Genomic DNA, 21,109 nt, shown 5'->3' on the forward strand with positions numbered 1-21,109 from the left:
TCAATGAAAACCCAAATCCAAACAAACTCCACAATTTATTGTCAAACTAAACTTTTGTTTTCTTAGTTTAGAAATCTTTCTGATTTCTGCACAAGACAGCCCTTGTGGGAGCCTATGGAAGTTATTTCCTTGCCCATTATTTAAAAGCTTTCATATTATGTGTGCGGCTGGATAAATTATATATAGGTAAAATACTGAGGGTTTTTGTTTTAAATTAACATTTTCAGTAATAAAGGTGTTTCATGAGTTCAGACCTGCACTGCAAATTGGGCTTTATTTTTCTGCTTTCTTCACATGTGGATTAAAATTAGGCTTTATGGTTTTATAAGGGGCTTTTTTTTTGGAGGGCTTTYATTAAGCTGAAAACAATAGTCAAAAGGAGTAAACAAATGCAGGATTGTTCTAGTACTGTTTCCCCAGCACATGATATTCTAATAATACAGAAGTACCTAAAACTATTTTAAGTGTCAAAGAATTTCTGTAAAATTAACTCCTTTAAATTTGTCTACAAAGCTCCCCTGAAGAACTTTCTTTAATTAGCTGTATGGATTTTGAACAGTCTGGGATTCTGTGTCAGCACAGAAAGGYCAGCACCTTATAAAGAGGAAAACATTTTTAAAATACTTTCTACAGGAGTGTAGACTATGGACAAAAGTGAATGTGGTGTTGATAAATCAAAGCCAAGGGGAGGAGCATCCTGTAGCCCCAGCAATATAACCTGSCATGCTTCCAGCCTTCTCTAGGACTGTTACAGCCCATTTTTGTCACCTTTGTTACTTCTTCTCCCTCATACTAAATTTCACTTTTAGAGGGATGTGCTGGGCAGAGAAAGCTGGTGCTGGTCAGAGTTCCAGCTGCAGCAAATAGCACATGGCCTCAGGCCACACAGCCCCAGCCACATGATTTTATGATCTAAGGGACTTTCCTGTGATCACAGGAGGTTTAGCTAACACCCTTACTGCTCCTTGCCTCCCAGGGAGCAGGGGAGGTCAGGATTTGATCCAAAACCAATAAAAGTCTGTGGACACAAATCTCATTGACTGGCACTGGTTTGCGTAAAATGTGATCACCTGAAACAACTGCTCTCTTAAAGTCTCCACCTTGCACCCCGCAGTCCCACCAGCCCTCAGCAGGAATGTGTATGCCAGGGCCTAGCAGGAACACAGTTAGGCCCTGTAGAATTTTCACAAAATAAAGATACACCAGACTTATTTCATTTCCTAGCCCAGCCTCCTGCTCAAGGCAGGAGTGCTGGCAGTGCTGGACCAGGTCAGCCATGGTTTTGTTTAGCTAAGTCTAGAGAACCTTTAAAGGATGGAGATTCTGGAACCTGAGTGGCCTATCCCAGCTGGATAACTGCATTACCCACCTGGTGAATTTTTTTCTCTAACACCTGGCTAAAATCTCTGAAGCAGAGACATCTGCCTATGCCACTGATGGTTATCTGCCACTGTGGAGAGGAATTTACCTGTATTCATAGCTGACATCAAGCAGCTGTATGAATATCATCAATATCCCCTCAGGCTCCTGCACCTGCTGCAGCCAGACCAGCCCTCACAGCCTCTCATTGTCAGGTGTGTGCCCCAGGGCCCATCTCCATGGCTGTGTGTGGCCTCCTCTCCAGTTTGTCAACATTTTCCCTGAACTGAGGGCCCTAGAGCTGACTCCAGTGTTTCAGCAGAAACCTCACCATTTCTGAGTACTGAGGCACAGTGACTTCTCACTTCCCTGACTGCATTTCTAATGCAGCCCAGCACGTAATTTTGTCCTCAAGATGAGAGCACACTSTTRGCTCATGRGCAGCCTGACTTTCACCCCAAYCCCTACATCCTCTTCAGCAGGGCTKTTTGACAGCCAGTTGAACCTGACCTCTCTGTAACCAACAGTATCCTAAGTCTGCCCACCCTCTTACCAGAAACACAGCATTTATTTCCTCTTTTAAGATCAGCCTGGCTTAAAAAGTTTACAGGGTTTTTAACTTGTGCTGCCAGCTTGACCCAYGGCAGAGATCAGCCTTGGCTGCACAGTCTGTGCACAGCTCCACATAATTCCACACCTGGGCTGTATCCAATATGGTATTTTACAGTTACACACCTTTCCCTCTTGCTATTCCTCATTGTGAAAAAACAGCTGTCCAAGTTGTTTTTCTGTAATCGCTCTCATCTGCAGTCACTAAAGAGTTACATTTTGTATTTCTGACCAGGAAATGTTGAATGTTTGCAGGCAGCCAATAAAAGGAGAGATCAACAACCAAGCTGACTCACCGGCAGGAAAACTGGAGCTGGGTTTGAATGCAGTTCAAAGCTGACTCGCACTYGGTATCCACAGCAGATTCACTCCATCATTCCATAGTTTTTATGTTCGTATTTCCAGAGGTAAGTTGATTTTTATTTCCAGTTTCTTTCACTGAGACATCTGTATATTAACCTAGAGTTTCTCTCATAGAAAGGAAGCATCTTTGCTATTAATTAATTTAATTACCTTATAATTAGAAACTTGGAATAAATGGCTTTCTAGCAGTCTTCTTCATGCCCCTGCCTGTACAGATGGGGGAGGATGGCAAAGTTATCCAAGACTATGAGTGTCTTACTGAAAAATAATACAAACCCTTTCCTTGCATAGGTCACCTATGGAATATTGGTTTGGGGGCTTGAGAATGAGATTTTAAAAGAAAAAGCATTCAAAAGAGCAGAACTATTGACAGAATGCCTTGGTACCTTACAATACAAAGATGTAGAAATTTGGACACAGGGAGAATGGTGCTTAGCCAAATCACAACATGGTTTGTAACTCTAAAGATTGAAGTGGTTTTCCTTTCGATTTWAAAAAAWCYCTAGTTATATTAGATTTCGCAAATYRAAAATAGGAGCTGATGATTAGCTTCAATTTTTATCTAAGTGGCCAGTTAGCAAGAGTTTTAAAAATGCTTATATTATTACTTCATTCAATTTTAAATAAAAGTACATACTTTCAGGAAAGGTTTAGATGGTAAAATCATTATTTTACTTTCCTTGTACTACGTTTGGAGTTGAGGTATTTTTTGCTCTTTAAATTATTATATTTTGCTGTATCTCATAAAAATGAAACATGATTTTGCTTCTGCCAGCCTTTTGATTACCTCCTTTATATTCAGTATTGGTAGATTTGTGKGGTCTGTCTTTGCAACTTTAAGGAACAAATGGCTCATTTAGAAAACTATCTTCTTTCAGAAGAACCTTTTCAAATTTTATGAAATTGTTAACCTGTCAGCTCCATATCTTCTTAAAGGTAACTCCCAGAAAAGYACCTAAGGCAGTTATTGCTTTCAAACTACAATAACCTAACAGAAAGCAAAAAGTTCAACTGTGGTTTCCTATCAGAATCAAATATGGTTGAAGTTGAACTGGTAAATCAGCTGCTGCTTTTTGCATTTTGGTTGTGGTTAGAGGCAAAACTGAGCTTAGATTGTGAACCTGCCTGCAGGAAGAGACTGAGATTAACCAACAATAAAGTGTTCATGAACTAGAAGCAGTTCAGCCAAGATCACAGGCAAAATTAGCTTCAGGCTTTTGTTTCTATTTTACTTGTGGAGAAAAGGTTATGTGGACTTTGAGGCCTTCTGCATCCCAGGAGGACTTCTTGTAGAGCACATGTARAAGGACACAATTCTCACTCAACAGTCCTTCACAATCACTTCAGTTCCCTTGCRTTTTCTTTTCTAGCCCTGGGCTACTGGACCCCAAAGGGACTATTGCAGTTTGAGGAGTTTTGACTCACTGACCACTGATCTTGCAGTCATCCTTACCAGTGCCATCTGTTTTATGCCATCTGTTATCTTAGATTGCTTATTCTCCTCCTTTACCACTCACTTTTTGGCTCTCTCCAGTCTAATGGAGCTTCMCAGATGTAATTAGAGTAGAACACTGTAATGCTCTGMAGTTGTCTCTAACCCATTGTGTTGSCATACAAAGTGTGCAAGGCRTGCAGCTGGACCTGGAGAGGTCCTGGATAGACATTGCACTGCCCAAATTAGTGTCTCCTGTATAGACACAACTCCATTTAGCAGAATTTTGACAGTTCACAATAGTAGGAAATTTGCCTTTTACTTTGCTTTTGCATTCACACATGGTGTGTGCAAGAATGATGCAGAAYGTGCTGACACGAGTTACTGAATAAYTGCCTTTTTTATGAGAAGTGGAGAAATTATTTGCCTGGCATGCATCTATAAGAGGCTAGTTTGTTGTTTATATAATTCAGTATCACTTTAAAATCACGTTTTATATTATAAATAATGGTCYAACMTTTCAAAGTCATCCAATAGAAACAATGATGAGCAATTAATTACCACCTTGCAGCCACAAATGACAAATGATGGTCCAGACACTCCTTYGCAATTAGTRCATTCTTYCTCTCTTCATAAGGAAAGTCTGACACAGAGCAGTGAAAGAAAAGCTGTTGGGTTTGTTTTCTGGGGAGTAAGGGGTGGTGCAACTTCCCTGTGCTTTGGTAATTGTGACAAAAAACCTCTTAAAACTTTTCTTTTCTGCCACTTTTTTCCCCCAAGGCAGCCATCAAGAAATGGCCAATCCATTACCTGTGGTAGCCCAGGAAGATTTGGAAAGCTTTACCTTGACCAGGACAGGCTCAGGCTTTGCCCTCAAAGCCTTTCATATTTCCTGGAACATCCCCATCTCTGTGAAGCTGCTGACCAGCCAGGACACTACAGACAGGTAYGTGTCTTACCTGCCCAACCAGATGGGCAGCCCAGACCTGCAGTGGTGGCACCAGAACAAATCGTGGCACATCCAGGATCACCTGACCCCTAAKCACACCTCCATTCCTAGATATCCTGACTAGCCAACAGGCAACTTGGAAGAAATTTTACTGAGAAACAAACTCTACAGGTTTTACAATTTTTTATTAAGCAAAGGTTAATCCTGAAGCTGTTAATTATCTACTATACTAATGTCTACCAACCCAGATCAGTAATAMCAGCATGCTATGGTGTTATTTTTCTGGAGGTCCCTAAAGAGACCTCAGTTGAATTGAATCTAAACCAGCATGTACAGATGAGAGCAGAAGAAATGGGAGGAGGGAAGGTAATGGCCAGGGTTACACAGCAGTRAGATGTGGAAAGCATGGAAAGCATGGAAACACATAATTTCCTTATAAATGTGGATATCACTCATGGCAAAAGAATACAAGTTCTTGGGAACAATAAAGGAAAAATCCTTGTTTTATTCTTAATCTAGCATTTAATATACTCCAGCTTTTTCCTGCCTTCACACTTCAATCCTGGTTCAAACCATGCTCTTATGTTCCTATTAAAGCATCCAGAGGTCTTTCATTTTAAAATAGAAAAATTAAATTTATATTAGAAAAATACACTACAGTATGACTGCTTCATGTTCTTATAATTGTTTGGAAGATTATATGATATTTGGTTTATTGGTAAAATAATACCTGCTTGTATTCAACCACATGGTTCTCTCTCATATCCACATCCTACACTTCATCTCTTGCTGAAGTTTTCTTCAGTCTAACCTCTCTAACTTTTATATTTTGCAGGGAGTGGAAGTCGCTACTTCAGGACATAGCAAGTGTCAGACACTGTGAGTCTGAACGTGTCCTGCCTTTCCTTGGGATTTACCAGCACCACAGCCTTGTGGGGATAGTGACTGAATGGATGAACAATGGATCCCTCCACTCGCTCATCCATGAGGTAGATAAAAGATGTCATCTTTGAGGTGGTAAAATTAATTACAAGATCAGCCAACAAAGAACAATCAGCATGTAAATGATGGACAGCAGCCACAATCTGTTCTTCAGTTTCTGCTTGTTCTTCCATATTGTAGCTCTGTTTGTTGTCAAATATAAATGTGAATAGTAACAATTTCCCATCACCAAAACCTGTATTTTGTGTTACTTAGCATCAACTGTACCCAGAACTTCCCTTTCCCCTRCTCATAAGGATCCTSTYGGATGTAGCTGAGGGGCTGCATCATCTTCACAGCCTTGAACCTGCTCTCTGCCACTGCAGCCTGAAACCTTCCAATGTGCTTTTGGATGTGCAGTACAGAGCCAAGGTGGGAGCTTCTACTTTTAGTCCAGTAATGTAAAATCCAGTGACTGTTCTATTGTTGCATATATTGATCTTAATAGTCAATATTTAATACCAAGACTTGATGTATTGTTACTAAAATCACTTTGTCTCCCATTTCTCTAGATATCAGATTATGGCCTAACCAGCTGGAGGAAACAGCAACTGAGGTCAGACCTGCAGAACTGTSATCAGAGAAACTGCCAGGATTTAGTGTATCTCCCTCCTGAAGTACTTGAAGGAGGCCTTCCTTCCCAGGAAGGTGATATTTACAGGTGAGTGGAGTTTCTAAAAGCACATCGTATCTAGTCCACGCTCTACTCCACAATGCTGCCAAAATACTTATCTTCAAAGACATCACAGTAAAAATGCCAGACCTACATAATGCAGTAGGATAGTATTCCACATGGGGCCAATTACAGCAGTGAATAAAATTTTAAATCCCCATATTTGGTGAATAAGATATTAAGGTTAAGAACTGTTCTCAAACTCAGTCATATAAATATTTATATAATGGACCTAAATGTTTTTAAAGTGTGACACAGCTGCCAAAACTTTCAGATATATTTAGAAGCCTCATAACTGCTTCACACAGTTTAACTGTGAACTGTCATTGGCTTTTGTTTCAGAAAGAATTGTTTATGCCTAGATCAGGCCCAGGTAAAAATAAGACCTTTCCCTCAATAGTGTCCCATTAAGGTCCTRTGGAACTCTGCTGGGATAACTGAGCCACTCAAGCATTCATACTTTTTAACAAAGGGATTTATACAAAGGAGGGAGATCACCTACTGCCACATATCCATTTGGACATGTTACCTGCATTGTGGTTGCCACAATAAATGAGAGGACTTCCAGTTGTGACTGGTCTGGATGGACAAACATCATCATGACCAGCACACAGAGCTGTTGGCTAATACTACAAATAACTTTGAAGGAGACCACTCTTCTGATTTCTGAGCTTTTGTCAAACCAACAAATTTAARCTCCTGCTTTATTGTCACAGAGGCAGGGTCTAAGATGAATCAAATAATTCACAGACTTGAAGAGACCTATAAATGATGTGACTAAACTCATRTTGTTCTCAAACACAAGTTTTGCACAGGAAGAGTGGAGTCTTACTTTAATGTAGCATAATTAAGTTTCCAAAAATATAGTAATATGCTCAGATGTCACTCAGGTGCATGAGAGGTGTGCATCTGTACAGWGGTGCAACAGAGAAAACAAAAGTTTGTGTCATACATGAAATAAGTTACACATACATTCGCATTACATTAATGCTTTCCTACAGAGTGTAAGCAAAAGCACTTCCAGATTTTCATGTGAAAGGCAGAAGAGGGCGCTCCTTTAAATACTGTAGTCACTACCGCGATATCTATAAAAAAGCAGATATGTTTATCCTAGAACTGCCTCTTCCCCTCTTGCTTGCTTTGCTTCTGACTCATCTGTGGACTGTTYTGTCTCTTCCAGCAGCCTCCTTTCTTCTGCCTCTGATTTTGAAGATCGTTCTTTTATCACACAACTGTATTTTATATCGCCTGAGTTGTGGGTTATGTATAGATCTATGCTAACACTGTAATTATTACTATTATTAGGATGTTAAAAAAGGAAAAAGGTATTCGTATCCCCAACAAAATTTKCTGAAGAAAATAGAAACATAGTGCATAAGAATCAAGTTTTTGTATATTAACTGATGTGTTTGTTGGTACCCACTGAAAAATCCAGTTGATACTGAAATTACTTGAAAACAAAACAAAAAATATAAAAGAGAACAGAAGGTTCCAAAATTCATGAGACCAAATGGAGATAAGGTGTTAACCTGAAATACAATTCTAATGGAACCTAGTTTCAGGAAGCTTTATAAAAAAATTTAACTGATGATTTCRTAAGAGCAACTCAGTTGAAAACWGAAAAAAAGATCTCAACAAATTARAAAAGACTTGGAAAGACTTTGTCTTGAAAAACTCCATCTCTCAAAGCAATAAACTTGCTCTTGGAAATGAAAACATAGAGATTGYAAACCAATGAATGGTGTTTCACTGTTTTGTTGTGGTTTTTTTTTTCAGCTTTGGAATCCTGTGTTGGGAGACCCTAAGCAGACAGAAACCTTTTGAAGGTATTTATTGTTCATGTCAGACTTTGTATTGTCCAAATCTTGTCAACAGATTTGTCACATGACTGCCATCTTCAGGYTGCTCAAAGTGGATTTTTTTAAAAGTTTTTTTTTCTGCAATTCTTATTTTTGTTCTATTCTCATAATGCATGTGTAAGGCTTTATATAAAACTCTGCTTAGAACAATAACGGATTCCTGAGGTATCTGTGCAWGTAGTTTACAGAACAAATTTACATAATAATTTGTGATTCAGTATTTGGACAGAGTTCTTTATCCTGAAATGTCCTGCTGCAATAAGTACAAATAGCTWTTGTTAAAGCTTAGCACATATATTTACAAGAGTATTAATATATTTTTCCTTTTAAAAAAGCAGTCTTTGTTTTAAAATACACAAAATGACTTATACTGCATGTAATTTTAAGAGTTCTGAGGAGTTTAATATTTTTTTAATTTGTAGGTCAAACAACCCTGCTTGATGTTTTGAGAGGAATCTGCAGCAGTTTGCGGCCAGGCCTTTCAGAAAAGTTCATACCAAGCAATTTGCCTGAGAGGAATACACTGCTGCACCTCATTGCYCTGTGCTGGCACCAAGAACCAGATTATAGACCACAAACTGCAGGTAACATTCAGGATTTGCTTTTTGTGCAAGATATGTAATGGAGACAGTCTTTATWGGAGCATTGCTCTACCACTCTCAACAACTGAAGGTGGTCTTTAGCAGAATACCTTTGATGTTTCCTCTAACTGAAGCTTCCCACCAGAAATGGACTTATTTGTCTCCAAAATTTTGTTTCCTATAAAGTATGAGGTGGAAGTTCTATAAAACTAATTTCCTCTACTTCATCCAGTTTCTCAATATAATAGTAAAGTTATTTGCAATATGATGATGCCTAAGYATATACATGCTTTCCTGCACAATGTGGTATTTAAATGTTTTATTACCCCTGCAGAATGTGTAGATCTTCTAAATGGCGTTTTGACTAGTATAAATAAGGRGATGATCTCTGCAGCAATCTACAATTTGATGGATGCAAAGGTCAGTGCAAAATTTCTTGTTCTTCTACAATGGCATTACTTAATTTTTTCAATTGTAATTTTTGTGATCCAAAACCAGGAAAGGTTTTGTTCTAATTGTTTTAATGGATATACCAGAGAGATGGAGAGTAWCCTTTGGCACTTCAGGTTTATTCAGAAATTGCAGAATATATATTGTGAGATTTTCTAGAAAATAAGCCAAATGTTTACCTGCTATTTTAAAACTGTGATAACTTCTTTCCAGTCACCAGTTGGAGTCAGACTGGCAAACTCATGTGAGTGAGAACAAACATCTGCTCAAATACTGCTAGATTAGGGCTAGAACCAAGGACAATATTTTTCTGTGCAGYGGTTAGAAACCATTTAGTTCAAAACTTAAACAGCATTTGTACCTGTGATAGCAATACCAGTACCAGCTCAGTTCTGTGCCCTTCACTGCCTCTAAACTGCCAGGTGTAAAGGCACAAGACACTGCTCATCCTGGGGTCTCAGGGGCTCTCTGATTCCACTGAGAGRATAGAGCTAACTCCGAATATACTTACAATACCATGGAATACCTGGCATAAATGTGACTGCCACCAATATATAGCTACATCCTAGCTAATTAACTTAGGCACTGTGGGAAAACAATGACACACGTGTTTTGGCCCTTGAACAAGGACGCAGAGTCTAGCTGGAGTTACACAATCCATGCTGTGTTGTTTATTTCATTACTGTGTGTTGTGTATGCATGCTGGATTATTTCTATATGTTGCAATCACATTCTGGGCTTATAGAATAGACTTGATCAATCTTTTAACAGGTGGCATAGTTGGAGTCAAAGTCTTACTTTACTGCTGTTGAAGTTTCTTTAAGATTGCCCAAATACTTCATAATCTAGTGCTTCAATCTCCCCTGAGCAAGGTTTTAATTTTTAATTTGTTAAATTGTGAAGATTTATTTTATTAGTGACCATTATTTGTTATTCAAACAACTGAACTGATAAACACAAAATTATTCTGAAAATTATATTGAAGTTTCTGGAAAATTGATTAATTCACAACTGTTGATAAAATCAAACAATAGGTCAATAAATCTGCTGTGGATGTACAAACTGGAAACAAGTCACAAGTATTGACACATMCTTACTGCAGAGTTTGGCACACTAAAGAGAGAATGGCCATGCTGTCCTGCTCCTTAAAGGAAAACATGTTATAGCTATCTCAATCTCTCTCAATATAGGCTTATTTTCACCTTTCCCTGCACGATTCAAAACCAGGTTTTAAAATAAATATGAAACACCAGAAACAGTAACAGGGTAGAATTTTGTTTCAGATTGTATGCTCATTTGATCTGTGCAATTCACTGTTACCATATATGAGCATCCCTTAGGGTATAATATATATTGTCAGTATAAGTTATGTTAGTATAATTCTAGCTTTTGACAGCTGTGAATGGAACAAACCACATCCACCCTTATTGGAGGTACTGTGCTTTATTTCTTCCAGGAGAGAGCGCTTAATGCATGCAAAGGCTCAGAAACGTACACATTGCAGAGAGTCACRTGCAATTCAGAGGTGAGTTCATGGCACAACAGTCTACAGAGTACTTCATAAGCTGCTTATTTCTCCTGAGAGCCCTGACAATGCATAATGCAAACATCTGGGCAAAACCAGGATAACTCCATCCAACAAACCCCACTGTTTTACCTCGTTCCAAGCAGCTCACTCTGACCTTCCTCTTGCAAAAACAACCCTCTCCTCTTAAGGTTTGTTTTGAACCTCTCCTGTTTAGAAAATGTTTTGGAACAAAAGTTACCAAGGAGATAACTCTTCTCTGTTTTGATCTCTTTCAGATCATCTGTCCACAAAAAAACAACCRCTTAATCAGCAAGAAAATTCCTCTTGTAGTGCCAAGCTTGTCAACTCTTCTATTTGATAGCAGTCTGAATAATGCAGGAAGAGATAATATTGAGATGGGTCTGGCAAATACTACCCCACAGAGTGCAACAGCAATGAAAGGTCTCTATCTTGAATTATATTCAGCTYCAGACATTATAAAAAAAGGACAGATATTTCTCATTGTTCCATATGAAAGGGTATTTTTCATGTAAAATTGTGACTTCTGAGAGTAAAGCTGTGCTCTGTACTGGTGTCATGTGAAACACGAGTTCACTGCAGGAAACCAGAGACACCACAAACCTTTCCGCTTAAATAAATAGATCAAAATACTGAGCTGTAAATGTAGAGCTGCCTTTCTCTCAACATCAAATACTGCCTGTTGCTTTTGACAGAACAAGTCTCTCCTGGGAATCACATGCTTTGTGCCACCGGGAATAACTGCTTTTTTTTTTGTAATTTGCTAATAAATGTTTTAAAAAGGCTAGGCTGCCAGGAATGTGTGAATAAATCCTGATAACCACCATTCCTACACAGATAACTTGCTTTACCTTTCCAATGTGGATTTGTCCTATCCAAATGTTTAAATTTTCTATATTTCTCATGCGTTTGGGTACAAAAGTTGAGACATCAGAAGTCAATTCACTTGTAGCAACACCTGYGTTTCCAAGCACTTTAGTTCTGATCAATAGCCATCAGACAAATGGACAGAGTAAAATGTTCCATAACTTCAACAACAAATTCCTACAGCTTGGAAAAGTCAGATGTGYGTAGCAATTTATGCCAAAAWCTTCCTAGRAATAATGATGTATTAACAAGAGCCAAGGTCATTAGTAAGTGCTCTCAAGCCAGTCTTCAGTTCCAGTCTCCTGCAGTGGCTGACATATATAAAATGTTTTCTTGTTCAATTCAAAGGACTAATCTTGCTCATCTTAAACTTTTTCTAGATCACACAGGTCTTGAGATTAGAAAAACAAGCTGCTGTTGCACAACTCCTTCATCTGGTTCAACCGCGGGCAAAGAGAGCAGTCAGCATAACTCCCCACCACTGGCTTTTAAGCACAGACCACAACCAATGCACCTTGCACAAGCAGTGACAGGTAAGGCATCGTTTCCAGTTTGAGCTGGAGGCATTCACCTTGCCCAGATCTTAGTGATTAAATTGTTCAAAATTTAGAGGACACAGATATTTCTAAATTTTGTGCACATTTTCAGGTATTTAGAGTAATAACTGATTCTAACTTGAYATAAATGTCTATTTGTGTATAGCTGCTCCTCTGTTCTCAGAAGTTCAGGCACTGACCACTATGAACACTGGCTTATTCTTTTCTTCCAGGACCACTGTGGGGCTGAGAACAGTTCTGAAAGGACTGCAATAAAAATATAAAAACTATAGCACACATTGAACGTGAAATAAATTAGTTGTTTAAGTATGGAATATTTTTTTTTTTTTTGCAATCCTAAGCTGTGTATTGCATACCTTTGCAAAAGTAACTATTGACTACAGAATCAATTGACAGAGGATCCTTCATTCCCTCAGTGACACAGCCTCAGGTCTTCCTGCAGAACAGAGGCAGAGAGGGTCAGTCTTTCATTTGTGAAGACTCTTTGCCAGTGGGTGAACCTTTCTGAGGGTTTTTTTTGGCTAACTTTTTTGCAAACTGGCCTTGAACTGTTCTCAGTCTACCCAGCTATCCTTCTCCATGGCCATTTCCTTGAGTGATGACATAATTTCTGGATGAATCAACAGACTAGACCATGCAGGAAAAGTTCATCACAGAACTCTAGTGGCAACAATCAGAAGCCAGAATGACAGAGGCCTGTTCTCCAAAGCAATATGGCTTTTGGTTGTTAATCTTCTCTTGGTTTGTAGTATTCATTGTACACTAAAAAACTTGATGTTAATACTAGGTATTCTAATCAGCTTGTGAAGGACAGAATCCAAAGCTCTTGGCCATTTTGTCARGACAAAAACATTACTTTTGTTACTAGTTTGGCTTGGATATATCTTCATTTTCCCAGTTTTATGCTACATGTTTCAAACACTCCCACTCACTTCAGTACCTGTTATCTGTCTTCCACCTTCACAGGAGAAAGTTTCTCATCTGTGTCCAGCCAAGCTGCTTTGCATAATGTTAAATACAGATGCTAGATGAATAGRGCACGACCTGAAAATCTCCCCTGAYGCAATCTAAGCACKCAGTGGTTTAGAAACCCCTATTTGCTGTAATCTGATCTTCGTGAGTTTCAAACACAAGATGAAAATACTTTTGGCCTAGTTTCAAACATGGAATACAAACTAACTCTTTCTCCTTCCTTCCTCTACTGAGTTTGTATCTMTGGTGTTGATGCTATCACTTGTTAACAGCTTCTGGAAGAAAAAAAGGTATTTTATTTATCTCATTTTGTTCTCTTTTCACTCAAGATCCTTGCTGCAAAGGAAACTGCTGTCGAATACTCGCCTGCCAGAGACAGACCATACTGAAGTGCATGACAGAAGGACGCCTCAACCACATCCTCGATGTGCTTCGCTCCCAGCAAGCACTGTCGCGAATGGATTATGAAACCATCACCTCCTACCCCACAGTGACCGGGCGTGCTCGGGCACTGCTGGACACTTGCCTGTGCCTCGGGGAGAAGGCAGCACAAGCTGTAGTGACTGTACTTTCAGTGAACAAATGGAGTCCTCTGGGACAAGTCATTCATTGCCCAGACTGTCCTTCTAAGGTAAATAGGCTGCTGTTGTGACTTTTTTTTTGCAGTTCGTTGTACTCATCTGAGCTCTAATAATTTGTAATAACAAAGATTCATGTKAATTTCTCATAACCCATTGACTAAMGTCAATTYTTCCTACAGCCCATGATTTTAGTCCTGTAGAGGAAAAAGCTAACCGGATTAAAAGGTCAAGTCAATCACTGCCAACAGAAATTGCAAAAATTGCTGTAACRAATTCTGATTCAGACCTCAGAGATGGGCAAAGTGCAATACGTGCAAGAGAAAACAGAGTTCAAGTGAGATGACATCGTATTTCCTTGATTTTTTATAGAAGGAAGATGAACCGTGGCTTTTTGGAGGTCACTCTATGGAAGAATGGTTGTTTGTAAATCCTTCCAAATAAGGAACAACAGAGTACTGGTTGAGGAGAAAAAATTTACTGCCTTTCACTGAGCTCATATATGAGCCAGCTGTTAGAATGAAAGGATCCAGAGAATCAAGAGATATTTTTTTCAGTAAAGCCTTATATGACTTGGAAGTTTTATATTATGCATAAAAATTATATCCTCACAGTCATATGCTCTGRAAATAYAGAGGTAGTTAACATCAGTACTTTGGAGAGGTAGGACCTGGAGCATTCATTAAATGGAAAAACGTCAATACCTTACATCTGTGTATCTCTCTAAATGAGTCTGCAGTTCAAATGTAAAATTGAACCAGGCAGAAGAGGTGCCAAGCTGACCATTTTCAAACAGTGGTTCTGCTGAACTGTTGTCATGGTTGTACTCAAATGGGAGACAGGATGGGAAGCTTTCTTGCTCTGGCCTGGACTTACCCACGGTCACAGATGCTTCGGAGAGTCCTGCTGCTGCTTGAACTCATCCTCAGGTCATGGACCCTTGGAGTTCACATGGAGTTCCAGCCCGTCCAGTACAGCAGCACGGAAACATTGCTGTTATCAAAATGTTCCCAGGCACAGTGGAGAAAGATGATAAGTGGCACAGCAGGCAGTGAAAGCAACAAAGCAGCCACTAACAAGCACCAGACACTTGTGTACAGAAGGCAAACACGCCCCATGGCAAGCACCAGAGCCTGTCAATAGATAAACAGCAACTGCAGCTGTAAATGGGATCCAGCACACTCCAATCAAATCTCTTGTTACCTTGAACCCTTCAAGCCTCACACCGCGTGTGAGCCAAAAAGAACATTTGTGGTTTAACCCCAGCGGACAACTATGCTGCACAGAACAGCAAAGTGATAAAACTCAAGGGCTGAGATACACACAATTTAACAGATAAAGCAAAAGCTGCACAAAAGCAAAGTGAAACAGGAAAATCATTCACCACTTCCCATAGGCAGGCAGGTGTTCAGCCACCTCCAGGAAAGCAGGGCTCCATCCCACATTATGGTTACTCAAAAAGACAAATGTCATCTCTCCCAATCTCCCCCCCCTTCCTCCTTCTTCCTACTATCTACAGGTATTTCAAATGCAAACCCATGTTATTTGTTTCCCTGTGTTGCTTTTGTTCTCTCTGCAGTTTTAAAGTTCTCATTGAGTTCAGTAGTTTGGCTGATTGCGTTTTTAAATACAGTAATGACGTGTTATCTCACTTAAGAGATAAGAAATTTGTTACATCAGAACTTTCAGGTCCAATGCTGCTGKAACCATAAATGTAATTTATTTTTTTTACATGACTTCATTAAACTTTGAGACTGCCTTGAATTAAAATGTTATTACAATTAAAATCAATGTCTATCAAAATATGTTGACAATAGTTTTGCTTATTAAAGGAGCTAAACTTTTATTTCACAGTTGAATTTTTTTCAATCTACAGTTTAAATGGGAGCTTTTAACAGCCTGCTAAAAAAGAATGCCTTGCTTGTGAGGAAAAGAACTGCTGTCAYGGTGTTTTGACTGTTTAGAAGGCATGAAATACTCAGTAAAACAGATAAACATTTACCTGTGGGAAACAGACTTTTAAAAGAGAAAAGGGCAATATTGTTGAAACTTAGTATCAACTTTCAAAATTATTCCATTTAGTTGTTCTGCTGGACACTTTATATTCCTGTGAAAGATGTGCTGCCTGGCAGGCTATGCTGAATTTTTGTCATTGCATTTTTTGACAGAAACAGATTTGGCTCTTTTYGGGAAGCAGCTGCCTACTTGAGAATATACTTTGATGCCAAACCTATGCCCAGTCCTAACTGTTAATAGAAGAACTGGCATCAAAACACTGTGGGAGTACAACTGTCCAGTGTGGTATCTTTGAAGGGATGCTGCACATTTGTTGAAATAAACTTTTGTTGATATACAAAGGTTTAATAYGAAACTGGAACCAGCATCAATTTTTCTCACCAARAATACTTACTCTCATAAGGCCTGTAACGTGTTGGCTGTGTATCAATGTCTCATGTCACTCACTGGTGTGAAATATCAAACTGCTGAAAGCTTATGGTATTTTGGAACTGCCCAAGCTTGTTCATTAGCTAAGATTTCCATTGTCCTCACCTCTGTTTTCTGCAATTGCCTTGATATTATGAAACACTGTAGAATAAATGGCACTAAGCCAAAGTAAAGATAGAAGAATCAAATTGTTCTTTAGTTTCTATGGGAAGAAACAAAGCTTGAATGTGAAGAATAACTGGAGTTGCAGGAAGGAACTATAACACATGGGTATCTCTAGAAAACAGCAAAGGGAATAACAAAAAAAAGTCACTTCAGGGACTGATCCTACAAAGTGATTAGTAAAACCCTGTTGCAGTTATTCAGAAAGAAAAAACTTGATTTAATAGAAGTTAAAAATTACAAATTTTACCAATTTTATTAAGCTATTTAAATTTATTTTAAAAATAGCAATGAGAGTAGGCAGATGTTTATTTTTCTGACTTACTGAAATGTATTCTTCTTCTTGACACTGGTTACAGCTATCTTTTGCTGATTTGCAAAAAGATTACTGTCCCTTGCCCTTTGTCCTACCTAAACCACACTTTTATCTGAGATGAGATAATTTCTGCAATGCAAGAATGTCTGCACTAGAATTTGTTTGAAGTTGATTTGTGGAAAATTAATCTGAGGTACTGGAACGAAATGTTTAAGAGATTAGTCCTTCCAGTAGAGAGCAAGGCAAACAAAGCTATAAATACCACTCGAAAGTTGTTACCAGTGCCTGTTAAAAACAGTTCCAGAGAACACCAGAGGAAGATAACAAGTGCATATTCACAAAATACTAATCTACAACATTTCCAAAAATGCATTAATGCACTGACTGCTAATCTACACAGAAGAATTTCACACCATGTAAGTCTAAAATGTACAAAACTTAAAACATTCTAAACCTCAGGGGTTCTTATTGTTTCAAGTCTGAATCCTACACAACCTTGTAACTTTTTCATGCTTGCCCAGGTTTCGTCACTTGAGCATCACATGTGAAGATTTGTAAGAAAGGTTAAGTGCATAAATAAATACTTGTGGGCCTGGTATGCTAGGGAAGGACCCAGGCATCATCAAGTTGGGCGCAGTAAATTTAGGTTTCTTTATTGCTATTTATTGATTTTAGTGCTACATAGTTGTTAACTATGCTCTCCTCCAGTAATACATGTTGTCTCTGAGATTGCTGGGGTCTTTTATGCCTCAGGACATCTTGCCCTGCACTACATTTCCTATTCTTTTCTCGCACACAGCACCCCCCTTCCTCCTCTGCAAAATACTTCACTGGTGCTCAAAAACCTGCAGCACAGTGTGATTTTTTTTTCCTATTCTAGAGAAGTAAACTCTTCACTGCTTGCCTGGAACTACATTCMCCTAACTGAGCACATGGTTGACTTGACAGATGGCATGTCAGCTGAGTTAAACAAAACTCCTGGATTTTGAAGGTAAGTCCACCATAAATTAAACTATCTGACAAGGTCAGAAAAGAACATATTTAATGAGTTATTTGAGTTACACTAAAGTCAGCATAGCTGCAAGAACATATTAACTGTTCAGCATTTTGCTTAAACCGAGCATGAGAAAAATGTGGATAAGAAGCTCAGACATACTATTTCCTGCTCTTGTGCTGAAATGACAAATTTGTGATCAGCATTTTGTTATTTCCTGCCTCTATTTTTCTTTACCAAGAATACATGCAAGTAATAGAACAGAAATATATAGCCTCAAACTGCCATTTTCACTGGCCTTGAAGGCTGACCTTTCTTCTTTCAGAAAAAAACACGCATCAGTTGAAGAACTTCTGGACTTGTTCAACCAGGACAAATTAAATGACAGTGATTTAGAATAAAAACTTATTCACCCCTTGAAATGTGATAACATTYCAAAGTATCTCAGTACCTATTTCTAACTCTTGTACTTGAACTTTCCACAAAGCAAAAGAAATATTCATACAAGCAGAAAGCATACCTGAATTCCAGCCTCTTAGAAGTAACCTGACTGTACTCCAGAAAGTTCTGTATAATWAGTACTTTCTTTAGATTTCAAGAAAAAAGTGCCATGTTAGTTAACAGRATGACTACTAACATTAAATTTGTTGTCCTTTGACCAAAAAGGGCTCAAAGCTTATCTTCAGTTCACTAGAATGTTATCTGGTGGTGGGAAAAAAATGAGGAACGTGACCAAGGAATACACCTGAAAATTATTTTAAAAATCCAATTGTATAAGATTTTGGACCTTGTAACAGCTGCAAAATATGTTCCCAAGAAAGCTGACTTTATGCCTTTTCCATGTGCTGTGATAGCCCCCTGTCACAAAAGAACAGGGAACTGGAAGAAGAACACAGTGAGATGAGTGCCTGCCGTGTTCACTTGTGTGTGCAAGGTGCCAAAGGAACCATTGTTTGTCATTCCATGCAGGGAATTTTAGCTGGAGAACTAAAAGRGTTCAGCTCTGAGCATGGACTGAGGAGAACCCAGAAGAGAGGAAAGCTGATAAGCAGTGAGGAAACCTTATGTTAAGGACAAACTGATAAAATTGTGTGTGTTTGGTCTAGCAAATAGGGGATGAAGGGCACACAAAGAGTCTGGAGCAGAGGCAGTGACCATGCAGYGAGGAAACAGAGTACCTGGGCTGCTCTTGTGCTTTGTCATTCASGACTGGCTTTCAAGCAGGGGCTTAAAAAAGATTTGAAGGCCATCATGAAGACAAGCTCCTTCCCCACACCCAGAGAAATTAGCAATATTCATGGAACTTTCTTTTATCTGATCAAAAGTGCTTTAGCTGATGAAATTAATGTAAAAAAACCAGTGATTTACTAAGCCTTTTCTTTCAGMCTGTTTAATTTAATTATGCAAACTATAAACATTTGAAGTGATTTAAGGGGAAAATAAACGTATTTTTGCTGGGAGCTATGTAACATGAATATTTATAACTGCCCTGTAACTCAATCACTATTTATTCCACTAACACCTACCTGTGAAGTCATGTGCCTGTTAGCAAGTCATCTGTCAGGATGATGGAACAGAGATAACTTGAATTAAAGTGCCCCGGAGGTTATTTTGACCCTTTAGAAACAGTGTTTCTTTCAATTCTAAAAACAAAAGAAGGTTCCCCTACATTTCTGCTTCTCAGCAGACCATGGTTGGTCATCTTCTCTCAAATAAAATGAAAATTTTTCCATTTTTATTAAAATGCAATCTTTATCAAGCAAGATTTCTGTCARTCCATTAGGCATCTACCAAGAGAGCCACTTCACAATAATGTATTTTCTTCCCTCTTTTTGCATGAAACCACAGGAACATTAGAAAAAACCCTTATGGCATACAATGTTAAAACACAAACAAAATAATGGAAAAAAAAAAAGGTTTTTACTTGTGCTGAACTAATACGACCTCACACAGAAATTTGATTGTTTTTCTGATAGACTGCATGTTCCAGACAGGTTTTACTAAACCCTGTACGAGATGAAAAGATTTACAGCCAAAATRTTTCAACTCAGGGAAGCTTTCTGCAAAACAAGGCATTGCTCCACTCTCCTCCCTTCTGCTTTGATTCCTGCAGAGCTGGTTCAAATGCAGTCTGGCAACTCTGGCTGAAACCTTTTCTCTCCACTGAAATCAATCATATGCTGGTATTCAAACCTGCAGATTAATTTGTTTATCAAAAACTCTCACTTAGTAGAGAATTCATGAAATGTACAAGAGAGGAGAGATTTGGATRCTGTTTTATATCATRTCCTTCAAACCTAAAATTACATTTMATTTTCTAYGTGATATATAKAAYAGSATTTTAACTTTTCAGCTGTTGCATTTTAATGTAAGAATGTATTTAGTAAGAATGTTCTCCTGTATTCCATTTACTAGCCTATCAGTATAGCAATTTCATTATTAAAATCAGAGAAGCATCTTGAAAACACCTTTAAAATCATCGAATCTAACTTCAAACCTAACACTGCCAAGTCCACTGTGTTCTTAGCTGGTCTGAGACTATTTTGGTTAAAATCTGTCAGATTCTTCACCCAAGTTAGACCCCATCAGTGAAAGCTGTCATTTCTTGTTCAATGTTCTTTCTGTCCATCCTCAGTAGCACAAGGTGCACCCGGCCTGAGGCCAGACCTCTCCTGCTTGTAACAGCGCCAGTTAACTGTACCAATGACTGTGCACAGACACAGCTGCAGAGGGAAAGGTGCACTATAAATTTGAGACTTTGGGATATGCTTGGGCATGCAGACAGAAGTTTTCTTGTTTGTTTTTTCAGCTGGCTATTTAATCACAGATATTTTTATTGGACAAAGGAAGCCTTTTTAAGGAACAAAACAAAAGGCAATTATCAGGATTTCACAGCTGTAATTTTTTACTGTATGCTATATATTGGGTTKAACTCCAACAGCATGCAATGTAGCTGTCTCCTGATAGTTTCAGTACAATTAMCTAATTGTACCTAATACAACTTCAGGTTTTCTTTTAATGACACCTTATGGTTAGCTACAATTTATGCCATTCTAGCATAGAATAATCCAAAAAAACAATTTCCCCAATGATACAACACTTCAGTAATAAAATTTGTTCTTTGTAGTAAGGGCAGAGCTGTTCATGCAGTGTGACACTGAGCAACCCATGTGACCAAGTGACTGTCATGGGGCGTGAGGACACTTGCGGGACTCCAACCATAAAGTTTCTTGCATGAGATGACACTGATGAACCTCTTACARATAACTTGGCCATCTCCTATAGCTTCAACATAAGCTGAGGTCTTCCACATTTTCCGATACTAGTGACACTGAGGTAAAAATAACTCCCTGACATCCACGAGTGTAATATGACACAAGYAACCACGAGGTTTAGTTTCCTTTATCCTCCTGCCT

At 38.6% G+C, this 21,109-nt stretch overlaps 1 protein-coding gene across 4 annotated transcripts; it reads left to right on the plus strand.

Moving 5' to 3' along the window:
• The first annotated feature begins 2,250 nt into the window (after window positions 1-2,250).
• Window positions 2,251-19,999, plus strand: LOC130572716 (receptor-interacting serine/threonine-protein kinase 2-like). Of its 4 annotated transcripts, none has more exons than XM_057364596.1 (13): window positions 2,251-2,375; window positions 4,544-4,709; window positions 5,548-5,701; window positions 5,910-6,065; window positions 6,206-6,354; window positions 8,143-8,192; window positions 8,648-8,809; window positions 9,141-9,226; window positions 10,713-10,781; window positions 11,060-11,225; window positions 12,050-12,202; window positions 13,528-13,829; window positions 17,580-19,999. In XM_057364596.1, exons 2-13 carry the CDS (start codon window positions 4,558-4,560, stop codon window positions 17,625-17,627), a joined length of 1,647 nt encoding a protein of 548 aa, XP_057220579.1. In that variant the 5' UTR covers window positions 2,251-2,375; window positions 4,544-4,557; the 3' UTR covers window positions 17,628-19,999. The 4 variants fall into 4 exon arrangements, with proteins under 4 accessions (XP_057220579.1, XP_057220577.1, XP_057220578.1 ...); XM_057364594.1 differs by lacking the exon at window positions 17,580-19,999 and adding an exon at window positions 14,149-16,587; XM_057364595.1 differs by lacking the exon at window positions 17,580-19,999 and adding an exon at window positions 14,149-16,587 and having other exon boundaries at window positions 12,059-12,202.
• Window positions 20,000-21,109: the final 1,110 nt, after the last annotated feature.

Source organism: Malurus melanocephalus, unplaced genomic scaffold, assembly GCF_030028575.1.
Source record: "Malurus melanocephalus ecotype Western Australia unplaced genomic scaffold, MMel_1.1 scaffold_40, whole genome shotgun sequence".
NCBI classification, from domain to species: Eukaryota; Metazoa; Chordata; class Aves; order Passeriformes; family Maluridae; genus Malurus; species Malurus melanocephalus.